Below are 14,678 nucleotides of genomic sequence, written 5' to 3' on the forward strand. Positions count from 1 at the left end.
TGAATATAAATAACATCTAAGCATTTTACTCTTTAATTATAGTGGTAGTTTAATTTAATATTGAGTAAATTTATTTTGCTTTGATTCATAGAATGTTTGGAATGGTTTTGGAAAAAATCATTATTCCTGAAATTCAGAAAGTATCCGGATATGTAGAGAAAAAGATTTGTGCAGTTGGCATAACCAAATTATTAACAGAATGTCCCCCAATGATGGACACGGAGTATACCAAGCTATGGTAAGTACTCCATTCTAAAATTTTGGGAAATTACAGCTTCCTTCCCTTTTGACTGCAAAATTAACCAAGCTTATTCTCTTGAGGACCAAGAGAATTGGGTTCTGATTTTGGCTTCTCCATTAGCAACCATCAGATCCAAGAGATGACTTGTGGATCCTTCTGGGCTTAGAAAGACCTGGTTCTTGACTTTTTTGAGTGGGGAATTCATGGGCCCCTTTGAGAGTCTGGTGATCTCTAGGACTGTTTTATGACAGATGCCCAGCTAAAGTGGCTGACGTCTTTCAGAGGAGAAACTGGAGAGGCTTAAGAGAAGATCCTATGTGCTTGTGCTCAACGTCTGACAGACCCTGCTTCCCTCACCCGCTTGCCTCTCCTTTCCTTATTATGGCTTCAGGCAGGCAGCCTCTTTCACAAAATGGTCTGACAGCTCGAGGCTTATTTCTTCTAACGTCTAGCATTGAATCTCCTTGGTTTGGCTTGAGTCGCATGGCCTTCTGATTAGCCAGGGCTGGGTCCCACAGCCAGCTTGACAAGAGCTGTGGGGATGCAGTAGTTTCCGAGAGAGAGATTGGGGTACTGTGGCCAGAGTAATGGAAGAATGGTTTCTGGGTTAGCAGGAGCACTGATGTCTGTCTGTCTGTCTTTCCGAGGCCCCTTTCTACTCTTGAGACTGTGAGTCTATACTTTTGTTTCTCTCAGGAATTGCTGCTTATTGTTTAAATTTTCAAAGTATTTACTGAATCTTTTATCTTGATCCTTTCTTCCAATCCAGGACTCCTTTATTACAGTCCCTGATTGGCCTTTTTGAGTTACCTGAAGATGACACCATTCCTGATGAAGAACATTTTATTGACATAGAAGATACACCAGGATACCAGACCGCCTTCTCACAGCTGGCATTTGCTGGGAAAAAAGAGCATGACCCTGTAGGTCAAATGGTGAACAACCCCAAAGTGCACCTGGCACAGTCACTTCACAAACTGTCCACTGCCTGTCCAGGGAGGGTGAGTGTCTGCTGTCAGAGCTCCACAAGGAATGTGGGCTTTCTGGGAAGGCTGGGTGGTAACAGTTGCTTGTTTTCACTGGTCAGCATAATCAAACAACATCCCATGGGTTAGAGTCAAGGCTTATTTTTCTTGAGTTAAAATGATGGGACTTTTCCTTTTTCTTCTATGATGTGCTACAAATGTATTTTAAGTGAATGATTTCTGGAGTAAAGACAAAGCAGAGGATAAAACCCTTTGAATAAAAATGTATTTATTTCCGAGATTGAAATAATCCTTCTATCATTAAAATGCAGGCATTTATTTTCTTTTGTTAACTGCAGCATACTCAAATTAAATAATGGATCATGGAGTAAACCTAACAATGGCTAATATAGCATTAGTTGGCACCTTTCACAGAGTCTTATATTTTATATGGTAAAATTTATATTTTTTATTATTTCATTGTGGAAAATTTCCAATACACATAGAAACAGCATAATGAATGCTCATGTGCAGACCTTCACTAATTACCAGTATTCTGCCAATCTTGTTTGATCTGTTTGTCCTTTTTTCTCCTTTGCTAGAGGATTTTAGAGCAAGCCGCCTTAGGCATCATGTCATTCCACTCTGTACTTCATTATGCATCACCAACCAATAAGGACTTTTTTTTTTTTTTTAGCATAACCACAATGCCATTATCACACTGAACAATAGTGATTCCTTTGGATCCACTTTTCAGACGTGTCCATTTTTGAAGGCATAAAAGCAGTTACTTGGGAATCCCTTTAACAGTTATTGGTGACAGACTTCCCTTCCCAGAGCTGTGGCAGCGCTCTCATAGATGATGGGGTTTGTGTTGGTGTGTTAGGATCTCCAACAGCCAGTATGTGTGTTTCCCATCTCTTGCAGGTTCCATCAATGGTGAGCACCAGCCTCAACGCAGAAGCACTCCAGTATCTCCAAGGATACCTTCAGGAAGCCAGTGTGACGCTGCTTTGAACTGCAATTTTATTGGCTAAGCCCAGGATGGTTTCTGAGGAAATCACGTAGACTTCTGAGCACGGCTGCAGTGAAACAAAGCAAGTTTTCCTTTTGAACGTGTCACAAATTCCATCTTGTAAAGAATATTAAATGTTGCTTTAAGCTGAACCTTGAGCAGATTAGGTGGTTTGTGTGGTCATAAATAATAAGTGGGTGGCTTTTCCAGTTTGCAGCTTCAAGGAACACGTATTAATAGTTAGTGTATGACATTGATTTGAGTGGCGCATTCGCTCCCTTTGGATGATTTTAAAATTCTGACGGACACTGACTGTGGAGACTTTTTTTCTGTTACTTAATCCTTTTGTTTTGAGGCTATTGTCATTCGTGTTTCTCCTGTCCTTTGTATTTTTGTCTGTTTCCTCAAGCTTTTATTGGAAATGTGAATAAGTAGAGAATCATTTGTGTAACTTGCCAAGAAATGCACATTTCATAGTTTTAAATCTGTGATCAGCAATAAAAAAAAGCCCTAAGATACGTATATAAGAACATCTTAAGGACAGGTTTTTGGTGCTCTGATACTTTTATAATGAATTTCTTTAAATTTTTCCTTTCCCTTCCTGGACTCCATAAAATCCTTACTTCTAAATAATTCAAACTCAGATTACTTAGTCTTTTCTACAAGGGAAAAGGGACATTTAATACAAGTTTGCCTCTTATCTATTAGAACTTTCTAGAGCAGCTCCTAGGCGGCAGCGTGAACTTTGGGTAGATGGTTCCCTCTGTGGATTGAAGAGAAATGCTCTGCCTGGCTTCACGAGGCTGTTGGGAGGCCTTTAGATGGGGCGGATATTTGCTCTTTTTCAGTGTCTTTCTTCTCTGTAGACCAGAGGTTTCTTGGAACTTTTCACACTGTGGCATCTCAGAACCTGAGGTCTAGGAAGAGCCAGAGGAGTGGGTACCTCCTAGCAGAGGCTGCCTGCGGAGCCAGGCTGCAGCAGCTCCCTCCCTTGGCCCGGCCTCAGGCGTGCTGGGGCAGTCGTCTTACAGAATAAACGATCAGGCTATCTAAGGTTTCAGAGGCGTGGTTGGTTTTCTTAGGCTGGAATTGTTAGTTGTCCATTTAATGCAGTTAAACTGGAATTTCATTATGCACAGATGTATTTATTTTTGAAATTCAGGCACCCAACTTGGATGCCCTATTTCCTTCATATGTTGTTTTTGTAGTGTTGCTTGAGAAATTTCCAGCTTAATGTAAGTGTTCTTGTACCAATCTAAACATTTCATTTTTTAGGTCTTTTTGTTAGCTTTTTTTCCCCTTCTCCTTTTTCCAAAAGCCCCCCAGTACATAGTTGTATATTGTAGCTGTATGTCCTTCTGGTTGTGGCATGTGGGACGCCGCTGAAGCAGAGCATGTGAACTTAACCACTCAGCCTCAGGGCCAGCCCCTTGTTAGCTTTGACATAGTAAGGGGAGCATTACATCATAGATTACTACTTGGCTTAAATGGTCATTGGCAGAAAGATATGCAGATACTATTGGGATCCATTTTGCAACTACAAACATATATATGTATATATATGTATTTTTTTTACAGACTGGCACCTGAGCTAACAACTCAAACTAAAGTTGCCAATCTTTTTTTCCCCCTGCTTTTTTCTCCCGAAATCCCCCCAGTACATAGTTGCACATTTTTAGTTGTGGGTCCTTCTAGTTGTGGCATTTGGGATGCCACCTCAGTATGGCCTGATGAGCAGCGCCACGTCCACGCCCAGGATCCGAACCAGCGAAACCCTGGGCCGCCGAAGCGGAGCGCGTGACCTGAATCCCCGGGGCCGGCCCCTGAGACGGCTTTTACACCTAGCTTTTAAAGGCTTTCGAGAAGGTGGGCTGAAGCTGCTGTAGCGAGTGACAAATGCTAGTGACTGTTCCTCAGAGGTGATTGCTCATTCTTTGTGGGCATGAAAAGCTGGGTTCATACTTTGGGACCAGGCCAACCTGGGTTTGGATTACAACTGTGCCACTCACAGTGACCTTGAGCAAATGACTTGACCTCTCCTTTTATTTCCTCTTCTGAAAAATGAGAATATTCACCTTCAGGATGATTGTAAGACTAAAATGATATAACACATGTACTTAAGCAGAGAACATATACAGAGTGAGTACCAATAAATAAAAGCTGCTATAGTTGTTTAAGTTGCGGGGGGGCAGGCAGGGCTGTTGGCTGGGAGAAGTGTTTGTTACCACGAACACTGCCCTGACGCCAATAATGTAGCGGCCTTGGTCAGTGGGAAGACTTTGGGGAGGAGTCCTGGACTGGGCAAGGCCCTTTAGACACAGGGGAAATGTCACTGCAGAGTCCCTCATGAGCGCCCCCTGCTGTGGGATTGTGTCTCCTCTTATAGCGACCTGATTTTTAAAATGATATCTGATTATAAATGTATTTTCTCTATAGGAAACTTGGAAAATACAGAAAAATATTTAAAAACTAAAAGTCATCCATATTCCTACCTTCTTTAAACATTTTGGTCCATTTTTCCCCCCCTAAACAAAGTTGAGATCATTCTGTATATATAATTTTATATACTTTTTAAAAACCTTTTAAACAGTTAACATTTACTTGGTAAACATTTTTAGTGGTTATATATGGTTTATCACTTGGATATATCATTACCAAATTATAATATATAATTATAATCGTTGTTGGACATGTGGAGACTTTATTTTATAAACAACGTTTTATTTTATAAAGAACTCTTGAAGTGAACATCCTTATACATCAACCTTTGTTTCTTTGTTTCCTGAAGGTGGAAATACTGGGCCAGTCACCCTGTGGAAGGTTGTACCAATTTCTGTGGGACACCCCTACCCACACTGGGCATTATTTCTTTTGTTACTTTGAGGGGGTGAAAATGGTATTTCATTTCTCGCCTAGAGGGGCATAAGCAGTCTGGTGTTCAATCAAACTATTATGTGCATGGGGTAAAATTCTAATAGTAAAGAGGGCTTATATAACTGAGCGACAAGTTTCTATCACCCTATTACAACTTCCACTCTTGGAAGCAACAACTGGCAACTGGTGCTGCCTTTAGTTCTTCTGAATTTTTCATCTTCTTAATATAGCAAACTTTAAGACATCTGTTAACTCCCTGCTATGAAAAATAAGAATTTAGTTCACATTACTACTTCTGCCCTCCTAGGTTTTTTTTTAAGTAATAACATTGTATAGTTTTCTTTCTTTAATAATCTTAACTCTCGTCCCACCAGCTTTGGCCAGTCTCTGGACTCCTTGGTCGTGATGAGGAGGCAGTCTCGCCACCCTCCACCTCTACCTTGTCAGCTCTGCCTTCGCTTTCACCCATCACAGTAGCTGGAGTTTCAGTCCGCGCAGTAGTCAGTAGTTTTCTGTACTTTATCTGTAGGTCTCTCTTAAAAGGAAAACCCATAAACAGTACTTGAGTTGTTAGGATAGTGTAAATAGTGTTCAGGGCTGGGCCCAGCAGTGTGTAAAGATTACATTTCCTCTTCCCTTGGTCCAATGTTTTGACTTCTGTACCCCACAAAATAGAATGCTTCTAGAATCGAGGTCAAATGGATTGGTTTTTTCCTCATACTCCATCAGTTGCTCAAAGTCATGCCCCATTTTAGATGATTGTTCCATTTGGATCCCGACTTGTTTTTTCCTGGAGTTTTATTAGCTTTCTTTTTCATTCTGAGTGTTGCATGGCATCCATTCCACTCTTCTCTGAGATGTTCTTTTTACAGTTTGCCGGCTTTTGTGGGCCACAGTGGTTTTCAGGCAGATTGAGCCCCCTCTTCGACAGTGTTCCATGGAGACTTGAGAACTAGATGTGAGTGAGTCTTTCTGCCCTGAGAAAGTGACAGGCCCACAAGTCTCCCTCCTGAGTGGTGTGGGAACTTAGCTGGTCACACAGCTGGATGGAGCTGGGATTCATACCCAGGCAGCATGGCCTCCAGAGCACTGGGCATGACTTGGCAAAAGTTAGAAACAGGTTGATCAGCCAGTTAACAAGGGCATGATCATGAGGCATTTTGCTGATAACTTTTTAAAATATAAACACTGGGTGTTTTTGGCTGTGTGACAGACAGCACCTTGTCCCTTCTTGCAGGAGCCCACATACAACCCTCTATCCAGCCCGTTGGATGTGACCTCTTGTTTCATTTCAGAAAAGCTGACCATTTGGTCTGCATCCCAATCTTGCTTTGTCCTTGCTCTTGTTCCTTGTCTGAGAAGCTTGAGGTGTGACTACAAGGTAAGATTGCTCTTGGGTCCCCCTGAGGTATTCTTAGTAGGACTGCTCTCTGACAGGGCAAAGGAGTTGCATGGCCCCATTGAAAATAAGTGATTTCCAGTGGATTCTCTGAACAACCTAAGAGCACTTGATAATCGAGGAACGCTCTTCCCCTCAGCCCCCCACCCTTCCCTGGGGTTGCTGTGTGATAGGTGGGAAAGGCTGTTTTTAAGATGCTCATGTGTGTTTGGAGGCAGCGGCCACGAACTATATGAAGTCATTACCTATTTGTTTCCTCCCTTAGAAGTTGGATGATGTGAGAGAACTCGGCAATGTGGAAGCACTGCCCGCGGGAGGAAAGAGACACAATAGACAGGTCAGGGAAAGTTTCAGACCCAACACAAAAGGAGACGTATGAGGGCGGGGGGACTGAACGAGAGAAGAGGTTACCTTGCACCGGAAAAATGGTCCATTTCCTTGCAAGCAGTTAGAGTCAACATTTTGACTCTAAAAGGGAAAATAATTGCTGCTCCCAGGGACCTGGGTTCTGCAGCAAACAGCTGAGAAGACAGATCCTAATCTGTCTCTAAGAGCCTAGCACCCACCATGCCCTGCCACTCCCAGATATCTGGCTTAGTGTCCTAGGAAGGCTGGACAGTCCCACTCCTGAGGTCCTAAGTGGAGCTGGAGCCAGCCCTTGGAGAGCCTCCTCTGTCGTGACGCAGATCTCAGGCTAGGACGGGGGAACAACCCCTATGATGGTGCCTGCTGAGCATCCTGGCCTGTCAATCACGGAAGCTGCAAAACCTCCCAGAGGAGAAGCAGGGTGGGGCAGTGAATTAAGTTGACTGCCACAGGTGGCATTCCAAAACCCCAGCCATACAAACATCCCTCAGCTCTGACCCGCCTGTCGCAGGCCACCAGTCCAGTCCCTCCCAACGTCCTAACAGGCTGCTTAGGAAACCACCTTCAGTCCTGAGGACAGACTGCCTCTGCGCTTGGACAGCAGTCTCTGGAGCCAGTTGGGATGTGTCTGAAACAGTGTGGCCAAAGCTGCCCTCCTTTTAGTCAAACGCAGCATTTCTCAGCACAATTCACAGGATTTGCAGTGCCATCCAAAGGAACATCTATCATTTATAGTTATTTTATATTAGAAAAAAAAATCACTAGCAATTTGCTGGATGTTATTGCTTAGGAAAGTGGTTCTCAGAGTCAGTCTTAAGCCCCACACCTACTGCATCAGACATCTGAGAATGGGACCCAGCCGCCTCTGAACAGCACTCCCTCCAGCTGATCTGACGCTCAAGCTGGTGCGTGCTGACTCAGGATGAAGCTGAGGAAGAGTGAATCTATCAAAGAGAGACATGGACAGGGCAGAAGCTGTGAGCACTGTTGGGGAACAGTGGTCTAAAGCTTCACGGCCTCAAAGGAGAATGGATCCCCTCTGAAAGATGTGAACTTAGCTGTGGTTTTGCACAGAGTGGCTGCCGGAAGACGGCTATGGCAGGTGGGGCCTGTCGGGCTCAGGAGGCCTCTGCCGGAACTCACGTACTCCCTCCAACTACAGCTGAGACAGATGGGTTCTTGCTCTCATGGAATCTGTCTCCATGCTTTTTCTTAGGAGAGACTGGGAAGTGAACTGGGATCTGTATCTCCATGAGGAGAGCCCCGGAACTAGACAGGAAGACAGAACGAGGAAGAGCGCCTCAGGGAGGAGTCAGACTTAAAACATCTACCGCAGGGAGATGGGCAAATCCTCTCCACCAGCCCAGTGACGGGCTCCCAAGGCAAACTGGGGGCACCTGGCTTCTACGGGCGTCGCAGGGCCGTAAGAACAAGAGAACGTTCACTGAGCACTCTGGGAAGCTACTGATATGTATTGTCTCAACCTTGTGAGATGAGTTATCTTCTAATTTACAGATAGGAAACCGGAGGCACAGAGAGGTGAAATAATTTGTCTGAGGTCTCAGTGAAGAGGTGACCGCGATCAGGATCATCTGCTGGCCCACCTGGCTCCGGAGATGTGCTTCCTTCCAGCACGCTGCGTTGCTCTTAGGTGGCCTCCACCCACCTTGGTCTTCATTCCTCCTCTGCCAGTTGTAAATATTCACCCCCCTACATTACAGCATCTTGGCACTTCACAGGGTGGTCTGCACGTGCTCTTCACAGCACAGAAGCCGCATCCACATGGAATCCACCGTCTGCCATGCCGCTTCTCATGCAGGACCTTGGGAAAATGTTACTTGGCCGAGGGGAGCAATGACAAAGGTGGTCAAACCACCTCAGAAAGACTTAGGCCAGGTCTGGGGCCACTCAGACTCTGGGGCTTTCAGGGGACAGACCAGTTGCCAACAAACAAACACTCTAAGCCTAACTCCCAAACATAGCCATACAACATGGCCAGAAATCAGTGGGGTCCCTGGGCTAGGGGAGGTCTGAGCATTTGCGGTTTTCTTAGCTGGAGTCTGATTCCGCCTTTAGCCACATTTACAGTGTTCTTGTCCATGAAGCCGAGGAGTCAGTGAGCAGGAACGTAACTTGCCCAGGGCCCCCAGAATTTTCAGGCATATGTTCCCAAATCGCCAGCACATTTCTAACAACTGACCAGGTGAGCATGTGTTCACCATACAGGACAGAGACGCCAACCAGACAGACCCCCCCCCCCCCAGGGCATATTTGCACAGAAAAACAAAAGGCCCAAGGGGCCTTCCAAACCACAGAGAATCTCCGGCCATTTCCTGAGGCCTTTGGGAGATACAGCAAAAGCACAGTCTGAAGAAGTGACAGGATTCAGATAGATCCTCACTCCATAGTGGCACCCACTGCCCACTGATCCCTCCAAGCTCAGCAGTGTCAAAGGTCAGAGAGAGAGACGCTCCACCGCTACTTCTGCAGCCTCAGGATGGGAGGACATCCCCAATGAGCAGAAGGCTGGAGCCAGCGTGACTGCAGCAGGCAGGCTTCGAGGGGAGGTGGGGGCCGGGGGCGTGCCTGAGCCTGCCTGCACCCCACCAAGCTCCAGGCTGTTGAGATCATACCTCAGAGCTCAGCTTTACAATGGAGAGCACCACTGTGTGCACCGCAGACACAGCTGTGAAGAACTGCGTGTGAAAGGGGTGGGGAAAATAAGATGTGTGTCTGGACAGAGGGCTTGGGGGGTAACTTGCAAATTTTTCACAATTTACTTTTATTTATTTTTAAAGATTGGCACCTGAGCTAACATCTGTTGCCAATCTTCTTTTGTTGTTGTTTTCCCCAAAGCCCCCCAGGACATAGTTGTGGATTCTAGTTGTACGTGCCCCTGGTTGTGCTATGTGGGACGCTGCCTCAGCATGGCCTGATGAGCAGTGCCATGTCCGCGCCCAGGATCCAGACCACCAAAACCCGGGCCCGCCGAAGCGGAGCGTGTGAACTTAACCACTCGGCCATGGGGCCGGCCCCTCACAGCTTACTTTTAAATTTCAAAATCACTTTTAAAATTAGCACTGCACAAAGCCTACTTTACTGTTGTCACTGCAGGCCGAGTGGGTGTTTCCATCAAAGTAGATTTTGACAAACATGAAAGAATGTACAAAGGAAACATTTTAAAAATGTCACACTTGGGTTATTAAGCACCTATTAAGCAAAGCAACACAAACTGCCTAAATTATATATGACACTTGCTAGTAAAAATTGGGATGCCACTTAAATTACAAAAAAGTCTAATTAGAAAATGTCTTAAAATTCTATTTTCACATATATATTCCATATTTACACACCGTGTATATGTGCATTAATCACAGCACTGCAAGTACACAGTGACAAAGGAATTCCAGGAAAATCACTGCTGCTCTCACACCCTGAAACCTCACTCCCTCCTGTCTTTGAGTTCGCCACTGCCTCTTCAAAGGACGAACATTTCTTTAAAAGCCGATTCAAGAAAATTGGCTAACTCCTTCCTGCCAACCCAGCAATGCTGAAGTGCTTGGCAAATTCATTATTTATGGATTTGGGAATTCCATGTTAAGTTTTTCTTGTCTGTTTCTAAGGGTGCACTTAAGCATGGTAGAGACGTTTCTGAAAGTGATTACATGCAAACAAAAAGCTACACGCCTCCATTCTCAGGTTTATTTCCTGGATGGGCATCTACTGCGCTCGGCTTAGCTCCTGGGCAGCAAGCAGCAGCACACTCCTCCTAAGCCCTGGCCCACTTCTTGTCCTGTTGCTCACAGCGATCCCAGACTCCCTCCTGTCCCTAAGAAGCCTCGGATCCAGGCCAAGGCCAAGGCGGCCGTATTGGGCATTTGCACCACAAAGCCATGCACGTTAGTTCACTGAGCCGCGGAAAGAAACCTAGATTCGGAAGTGACTCTTTTCTAAGAGCTGTAGTTCACATTTCTCAGGCTCAAGGCGGCCTTTAAAAAGAAAACAAAAACTCCAGTTAAGAGGAAATCATCTTTACTCATAAAAATCTCTTTGTGATAAGAGTAACTTGACAAAGGCATGACGTATTGTCAACACACTCACTGTGGAGTGACTGAGCCCCAAGCTTGTCTATCCCAAGGACCATAGGAGTCTCTGCCTTTGAGGATCGATGCTCCACAAATCCTAACACCCACAGTCTTATCGTGGCTGACTTACAGCACCTTTATTTCAGATCTGCCTCTCAGGTGCCTTCCTGTCTGCTTTTCTGCCTACAGTCTGGACACCAGGAGTGCATACACTGTCCCAAGGGCAGAAGTACCTAGTTGTGGCTCAAAGGTTCTTGCAATTTTTTTTTTGCTGAGGAAGATTCACCCTGAGCTAACATCTGTTACCAATCTTCCTCTAGTTTGCGTGGGAACTGCCACCACAGCATGGGCACTGATAAGTCAGTGGTGTAGGTATGCGCCCAGGAACCAAAGCCCTGGCCGTGGAAGTGAGCACACCAAACTTAACCACTAGGCCGCTGGGGCTGGCCCTCTTGCAATTCTTAAAGACAGATCGTGTTGGGATACAATTGAGTGCAAACTCTTGATTCTCAGGCAGCTCTCAAAGCCCATTGAGATGGCTAAGAGGTACTGCTGTCAGCGAGTCCTCAGCAGGGAAGGACAGCTACAGGGTCTTCCCAGGGCCAAGGGTGGTTTGAGAGGTGGCAGTCAAAGAACATTCAAGGACATGCCATCTGGGCATCTTTCCAAAGCAGTCAGAGATGTGTCACCTTCAAAAACCGTTTGTCAGAGGAACCTGGAAATCCTTCCTAACAACATCCGTGATATGAAGGGGAAATTTCCCCTTTTTGGAGTGCTGTCAATGAGGGCCAAGTGGAGACAGCCAACTGGAAGTTGTGGCTGACGCCTAAGACTACCGTCCCGCCCTGCCCCTCTCCCCCACAGCATGGAGGGCCAGGCGGACATCCCGTGAGGCAGCGCATCCCCAACAGACACCTAGTGGAGGGCAGAAGTGGCAGGTGGCAGGGGAAGAAGGTGGCCGGCAAGGCTGCAAGGTTGGCTGTAATCTCAACATTGGAGAAAGTACTAAACACAGAAGGGGGAAGGCTGTGAAGAACCCTGAGGGGCCGGCGTATCGGTGTAAGAGCACGGCTTTACGTGTGTGTACGTACATATGCACACACACGTCCAGACACACACACACACTTCCTAGCTGGCTGCTCAGAGCGCCCAGAAACAACACCCCTGCAGCAGTGGGTGCTCAGAGCACCCAGGTCTTGCTTTCTAAATGTTGTCACTAAAATGGACCAGGGCTCCCTGGAGAAATGCGGGTGTCCAGGACTGGGGAAGCGCAACTGTCCGCTCTGCCGCCCGCTGCATTTATCCCGGCAGGGTTGAATCCCCTTCTGCCCCTAGCATTTCCGCGTGACCTTCTGATCACTTTTGGTTATTCTGCAAGTTCAATCCATAGGCTGGTTTTACAGTGAACAACCTTTACGAGCATCTTCTAAAGTTAGGAAACAGAAAACCACCAGCCCAGTCCTCAGCCAGGCTAAGCCAGGCTCACCTTTACTGCTCTGAGGGCGAGCGCACCCGAGCGCAGTGGGAGCCTCACGGTGTCAGAAGTCTCTCCCTAGGTCGCTTCTTTGGGCAACAATGTCAGCTTCAGGTGAGGCACCTCCCTGCACCCAGCACCCACAAGCCTCTCCGGCAGCACCCCCCCCATGCCTCCGTGCCCTCACTTCTTCCCTGACCTCTTTAGTTACTGCTCAACAGGACCAAAAATTCATTAGTAGCTGTTTATTGATCAATGGTTTGATATAAAGTTATTTCAGATCTTCAGAATTTGCCCAAATGGAATCACAAGCATTACAAAGTTCTTTTTCTTAAAAAAAAGGGTAAGGGGTAGGTTGGGAGGGCACCAACCTAGCAGTAGTGGCATTTGAGAATAAATTAACAAAAAAAATTTAGTATTACCATTTATTGGTGACAAACACTAAGTTTTACTTACATTCCATGGGGAGAAAAAATTCCAGCGTAAACAACGAATCGAAGCCGTACTGAGCTCACAAGGCCACCGCGCTTTCACCAGGCCGGAGGCAGGACCTTGCTGCACACACTTCCGTGCGCAGTAACACAACATCAAAAGCAACACAGTTTGAGAGATAAACAGGCCATTCTCTTCAGCCCTGCATGGAGATGTAACCAACAGTATAAAGCACTCAAGGAAACCCACCTGCAGCCTGATATGTGCTACGTGGAGATCATATCCTGCAGTGTAGTGACCGCCATGTCCTCAAGAGCCATAAGGATAGACACACAATTTTTTTTTAATCTTTAAAACAAAGATCAAAGTTCATTTTTTATGTCTTGTTGCATTTAACAAAAATAAAATAGAAAAGGAACCAAATGATCATTTACAGTTTAAAATTCCTAAATTGTCCAATTTATACAACTGTGGGAGACCTCATCAAGATTTCTGAGAAGTCCAGGACTGTTTCAGCTAAACCAGAGGGCACACAATTTGCATCACTGAAATGGTCCTGGGTTAGTCTTCAATAACATAAAAATGTATAACCACATACACATGGATATGATCTTTGCCGGTTAGATTACTGATAAAGTCAGTCTCAGACAAGTTTCTAAACTGTGCTATGTAACTAGATACAATTGAGAAACTCTCAAATGAAAATTGATATAGTGTCATTTCAATCAAAAGAAAATAATGAAACTAAGAATACATATCTCTTTTGGGAGAGAAAGCAGTGGTGACGGTGTGGGGACCACGGGGTGAGGGGCCGTAGCACGCCTGAAAGGGAGCTGGCGCCAGGAAGCATCTCACTTCCCCTCGTGCTGTCAGCTCCGGGGCCGGTCGAAGGCGCCTCTCCAGCGTGGGTGTCCAGGGTTTGTCCCAAAGTGTTGGAGTAAGCCAGTTTGAGAAGGGGTCGTGCTTTCTGTTTTCTGCTTCTTCTTTCACACAGCAAAGAAAAGCCCCAAGACGAAACAAAAAACCAAACCAAGCAATGAGGTGCCCAGGGCATGGACCTGCTGGTTTCCCAATCGAGCCAGGGCTGCTTGGCAGGCCCCGCCTTCCCCCAGGAGCTGCGGCGGTGTGGGGACAAACCAGAGCTCATGCGAGCACAGCCACAGCAGCCTCCTCGTGTTCCCGCCTTCATCACCACTGCTGTCTCCAGTTCTTTACCCATCATGTCTCTCGGCCCACTGGAGGTATCAGAAATTCCAAATTTTCAAAGCAGTTTCAGTATTTTCAGTATATATGTTGGGATTTTATAATGGTTCGTGGCCAGAAAAGGTTCAGCACCTCCCACACCTTTAAGGAAGAAAAAAATGAAAATGACACCAGTTTTGAAATTTAAGACAATTAAGCCCATGTTAAAAATTAAAAGAAATCAGCAGACAGGGTGAATGCAATAGCACAGGCCCCAGTTTATGGTAACTGGCTGACAGCACAGTTTTCCAGGAGATACTGTCAAGTGAGAAAAGCGAGGAGGACAATGTGTGTAGTATGTTATCTCTGGGGGGGAAGGAAGAAAATGAGGGAGGAAATACACGAGTACACTTGCGTAAAGAAGCACGTAGGAAGGACACGTAAGAAACAGAAACGCGATGTCTGGACGGGCGTGGGGAGAGCGAGATGCGCGGGGCCTGCGTGAGGGGAGGGCCTGCCACGCGCACCTCTGCAAAGATTTCTCATTTCTGAACTATGTGACTGCCAGTCACAATCAAATGAAGACAAAGGCACAGCCCTCTGCCCAAAGCTTGGGGACCTTCCGGGGAAAGGGGCAGAAAGTGA

The 14,678-nt window shown here is 46.0% G+C and overlaps 2 protein-coding genes across 37 annotated transcripts in view; one reads left to right on the forward strand and one right to left on the reverse strand.

The window, feature by feature from the left end:
- Positions 1–2,753, forward strand: part of CSE1L (chromosome segregation 1 like) — a 46,319-nt gene extending 43,566 nt beyond the window's left edge. For all 4 annotated transcript variants that reach the window (XM_044748164.2, XM_014832869.3, XM_044748166.2 and 1 more), the window contains 3 exons: positions 92–238; positions 1,011–1,242; positions 2,134–2,753. In XM_044748164.2, coding sequence (XP_044604099.1) covers positions 92–238; positions 1,011–1,242; positions 2,134–2,223 — 469 coding nt within the window. In that variant the 3' untranslated portion in view covers positions 2,224–2,753. The remainder of the gene's footprint in view (positions 1–91; positions 239–1,010; positions 1,243–2,133) is intronic.
- A 9,896-nt stretch (positions 2,754–12,649) lies between these two features.
- STAU1 (staufen double-stranded RNA binding protein 1) overlaps positions 12,650–14,678 on the reverse strand; it is a 54,708-nt gene continuing 52,679 nt past the window's right edge. For 32 of the 33 annotated variants that reach the window (XM_070486100.1, XM_044747985.2, XM_070486090.1 and 29 more), the window contains one exon: positions 12,650–14,195. In XM_070486100.1, coding sequence (XP_070342201.1) covers positions 14,180–14,195 — 16 coding nt within the window. In that variant the 3' untranslated portion in view covers positions 12,650–14,179. Of the gene's footprint in view, positions 14,196–14,554; positions 14,561–14,678 lie in introns of all 33 variants that reach the window. The other variant, XM_044747990.2, reaches the window with a different exon arrangement.

The sequence above is a fragment of the Equus asinus genome, chromosome 15, assembly GCF_041296235.1.
Source record: "Equus asinus isolate D_3611 breed Donkey chromosome 15, EquAss-T2T_v2, whole genome shotgun sequence".
Classification (NCBI taxonomy): domain Eukaryota; kingdom Metazoa; phylum Chordata; class Mammalia; order Perissodactyla; family Equidae; genus Equus; species Equus asinus.